Below are 3941 nucleotides of genomic sequence, written 5' to 3'. Positions count from 1 at the left end.
TTAAACGATTCGCCGGGGGGGGGGGGGGGGGTCCCTGCCGCTTCCAGCGCCATGCGCATCTCGTAGGCGCTCATGCTGCCCGACTTATCCAGGTCGAATTTGCGGAAGATGGCCTGCGAGCCACCAAAAAAAAAAACCAAACCCAAAACCAACAAATTAATAAAATTAAATTAAAATTAACTAAAAAGGGGGGTCAGCCATGAGGAGAGAGACCCCAAAACCTCCCCCAGACCCACCAGGTAGTTGCGGATTCGGTTCCACAAGACGTTGAACTCCACCAGCCCCAGTTTCCCGTTGCCGTCTTTCTGCGGGCCGGAAGGCGGTTAAGAAAAATGGGGATTTTTGGGGGGGTTTTGCCCCAAAAAACCCCCCCACACCCCCCTCCGATCTTTATCTGCAAAAAAAATAATAAATCTCAGCGTTAATGAATTACATGGATTAACGAGGAGCGGTGGGGGGAGTCCCCGCCCGGCTCACGTTTGCCGATGATGCGGTTGAGGATGGTCTGAAGCTCCGTCACGCTGATCTCCATGTCCTGAGGGGAGAAGACGCGTTGGGCACCGACGGCCGCGGTGCCACCGACCGCCGGCATCACCGCTCCCGGCACAACTCTCTTACCGCCCCCGCCAGCTGCTTGAAGAGCTGCTTGAAGTTGTCATCGATTTGGCTTTCGGAGAGCACTTTCTGAGGGGGGAAAAAAGGCTTTTTTGGTAAAAAGGTGACGCCTTGGCACCCTCCGGGTCGTTCATCCCCCTCACCTCATCCGGGAGCGTGGCTTGGATCTTGTCATCCATTTCCCTGCGGTGATAAGAAAGGAGAGGTTTGCCCTCAAAAGAGTCGGCGGGGCGTCGTTAACGTTAACGAGGCTGTGGGTGTCTTACTCGGTACCGGCTTTCTTCTCGGAAAAGACGCGGAGAACGAAATCTCCTTCTTTGTTGGGTTCGAAGGTGGAGGGTACCACGATGTATTCTCCCGGCGGCAGCCGGAACCGCGTGCTCACCTCCCGCAGGTTGATGAACTGCTCCGAACGCGCGCGGGACGCGTTGGCCAGGAAAAAATCCCGCTTCAGGTGGACTCCCGATTTCCCCACGTGCTGCCGGTTAAAAATCACCCAAAATAACCCTCCAAAAAAACACCACCTTCCGTCTTTCCCGATTACGGCGCGGTAACGGTGATGATAGCACCGCCGGCGAGTCGTACCCACCTCCGGAGGAACCTGGAAGGAGAAGAGGAGAAGTGTCACCTCTCTGTCAGGCGGTGGCACCGGGTGACGGCACCGGGTGACGCCGTTACCTCGTAGACGGCGAAGCCGATGGTCTCCATGTCTTTGCCGTAGCGGCGTTCGCGGCGCCGGTGCTTCTGCATCAACGCCAGGAGGAAACTGCAACCGGGTTCGCGCCCGCCGCCCTCATCCCCGTCATCATCCACCTCCTCCAGCTGGATCTTAAACTGGGGGTTTATCCAGAAAGTGGCTGCGGGGGAAAAAAAGAGCAAAAAAAGGTTAAATCCACACCGATTTTTTAATTTTTTTTTTTTTTCTGAGGGGAACCTCCTCGCTCACCGGGGTAGTGGCGACAGCCGCCGGCCGTGCTGCCGCGTCGCCACGTGCCGTCGTAGAGCCGCGTGTTCCACTTGCGGAATTTACGGGATTGGAGAGCGTCGGGGGGGAGGTTACAGATCTCCAGGCGGGGAAAATTCCGTAGGAAATCCCGGAAGGACATCCTGGAGGAAGGGGAAGCGCCGAAAATGGGGAGCGGAAAAATTTCCTTTCTTTTCCTGGTGCAAAACAGCCGGAAAAACTTTTTATTTATTTATTATTATTTTTTAAATCTTTTCTTCGCTTACCAAAATTCACCATCCTCCATTTTCACCATCAGCTGCTGCCTCAGCGCCGGTTCCACCGTGTTCCACTCGGCCGAACTGCGGACGGCAAACAGCTCTCACCCTCAGCCCCCCTCCGCTTACGTTAATTAACGCTAACGAAGCCTCCTGATCCTCACCTATCGCTCCAGGCTCCCGTCCACTCCACCTCTCCCCAGGGATTGCGCATACGGATCAGGCCCAGGGATTGTCCGCGGTAGTTGATCTGCGAAAGGCGCCGTCAGGGCTCCCGAGCCAAAAACCCACCGTTTTCTCCCCAAAACGGCGGCGGCTCTCACCTGCTTGGCCCCCGTCACCGAGTACGCGTGTCCCTTCACCAGCTTCTTGAAGGTCACCGCCTCCATGTCGAAGGCGCTCGTTATCTGCGAGGAAACGAAGCCGGCAGCCGCGTTAACGGCACGCGCCGCAGCGCTTATTCCACCACCGGGTGCGGATCCCCCCAAATTTTCATTTTTTTCACCCAAAACCATCCCCCTTTTTCTCACGTCGATGGAGCAGCCCAGCAGGGAACCGCGCTCCAGCGCTTTGAGGATGATCTGGTAGAGATCCGCCGGAGGTCGGCGCAGATCGTACCACTCCGTCACGCCGCCGGTGAAGTCCTCGAAACCCTCCGAGGTGCTGCCGCCCGACAGCGCCTCGTAGCACCCGTTCACCCTACGAGATCGGAGCGGGTTTGGGGTGGTTTTTTTGGGGTGTTTTAACCCAAAAAAAAAAAGAAAAGGAAAGAGGAGGAAAAGCGCGGAGGGTGTACTTGGCGTAGGCTTTCTCCAACAAGGCGCTCCAGAACTCGGTGCCCTCGGCGGAGTGGACGAAGAGCAGTTTGCCGTCTTTGGTGGGCAGGTAGTCGTCCACCACCACGTCCAGCCACTCGCCGAATTGCCAAATCTGAAGAAAAAAAAGGCAAGACGAAAGAAAAAAAAAAAAAAATTATACATTTTTATTCCCAGGAGTGGTATTTCGAGGAGAAAATAGCCGGGTTTTTTGGGTACCGCAGCGGCAAAGCTCCGGCGGGGATGATGTACCAGGGGAACGGCGGCGGCAAAATCTTCTCAAATGGAAGGGGAGCCCCAAAATGGTGGAGGAGAGCCCCAAAATGGTGTAGAGGAGCCCCAAAATGGAGAGGAGGAGCCCCAAAATGGAGAGGAGGAGCCCCAAAATGGAGAGGAGGAGCCTTAAACCAGTGGAGAATCCTCTCAAAATGGAGGAAGAGTCCCAAAATGGTGGAGAGGAGCCCCAAAATGGTGGAGGAGAGTCCCAGAATGGTGTGGAGGAGCCCCAAAATGGAGAGGAGGAGCCTTAAACCAGTGGGGAATCCTCTCAAAATGGAGGAAGAGTCCCAAAATGGTGGAGAGGAGCCCCAAAATGGTGGAGGAGAGTCCCAGAATGGTGGAGGAGAGCCCCAAAAGGGAGAGGAGGAGCCTCAAACCAGTGGGGAATCCTCTCAAAATGGAGGAAGAGTCCCAAAATGGTGGAGAGGACCCCCAAAATGGTGGAGAGGACCCCCAAAAGGGAGAGGAGGAGCCTCAAAACAGTGGGGAATCCTCTCAAAATGGAGGGAGAGCCCCAAAATGGTTCAGGGGAGCCCCAAAACGGTGAAGAATCCTCTCAAAATGGTGGAGGGGACCCCCAAAATGGAGGGGATACCTCCAAGATGGAGGAGGAGACCCCCAAAATGGCGGGGGACCCTCTCAAAATGGCGGAGAGGAGCGCCAAAATGGTGGAGAAGAGGCCCAAAATGGCAGGAAATCTTCTCAAAATGTTTGAGGAGACCCCCAAAATGGAGGGGGAGCCCCAAAATGGTGAGGAATCTTCTCAAAATGGAGGGGAGAACCACCAAAATGGAGGAGGAGACCCCCAAAATGGTGGGAAATCCTCTCCAAATGGCGGAGGGGAGCCCCAAACTGGAGAGGGAGAACCCCAAAATGGTGGAGATGAGCCCCAAAATGGTGAGGAATCCTCTCAAAACGGAGGGGGGACCCCCAAAATGGTGGAGGGGCCCCCCAAAATGGCGGAGGACCCTCTGAAGGTGGAGAGGAGGAGCCCCAAAATGGTGGAGGAGA

General features: G+C 55.5%; 1 protein-coding gene across 1 annotated transcript in view; it reads right to left on the bottom strand.

The window, feature by feature from the left end:
• CAPN1 (calpain 1, (mu/I) large subunit) overlaps positions 1–3941 on the bottom strand; it is a 14732-nt gene that overhangs the window by 4287 nt on the left and 6504 nt on the right. Inside the window, 14 exon segments of the mRNA XM_009890001.1 lie at positions 39–113; positions 237–394; positions 478–535; positions 619–684; positions 759–798; positions 882–1093; positions 1205–1216; positions 1294–1472; positions 1562–1722; positions 1846–1920; positions 2001–2086; positions 2160–2243; positions 2367–2535; positions 2633–2777. Of these exon segments, the coding sequence (XP_009888303.1) occupies positions 39–113; positions 237–394; positions 478–535; positions 619–684; positions 759–798; positions 882–1093; positions 1205–1216; positions 1294–1472; positions 1562–1722; positions 1846–1920; positions 2001–2086; positions 2160–2243; positions 2367–2535; positions 2633–2777 (1520 nt within the window).

The sequence above is a fragment of the Charadrius vociferus genome, unplaced genomic scaffold (assembly GCF_000708025.1).
Source record: "Charadrius vociferus isolate BGI_N301 unplaced genomic scaffold, ASM70802v2 scaffold1548, whole genome shotgun sequence".
NCBI classification, from domain to species: domain Eukaryota; kingdom Metazoa; phylum Chordata; class Aves; order Charadriiformes; family Charadriidae; genus Charadrius; species Charadrius vociferus.
This window is presented reverse-complemented; position numbering and strand designations above follow the sequence as displayed.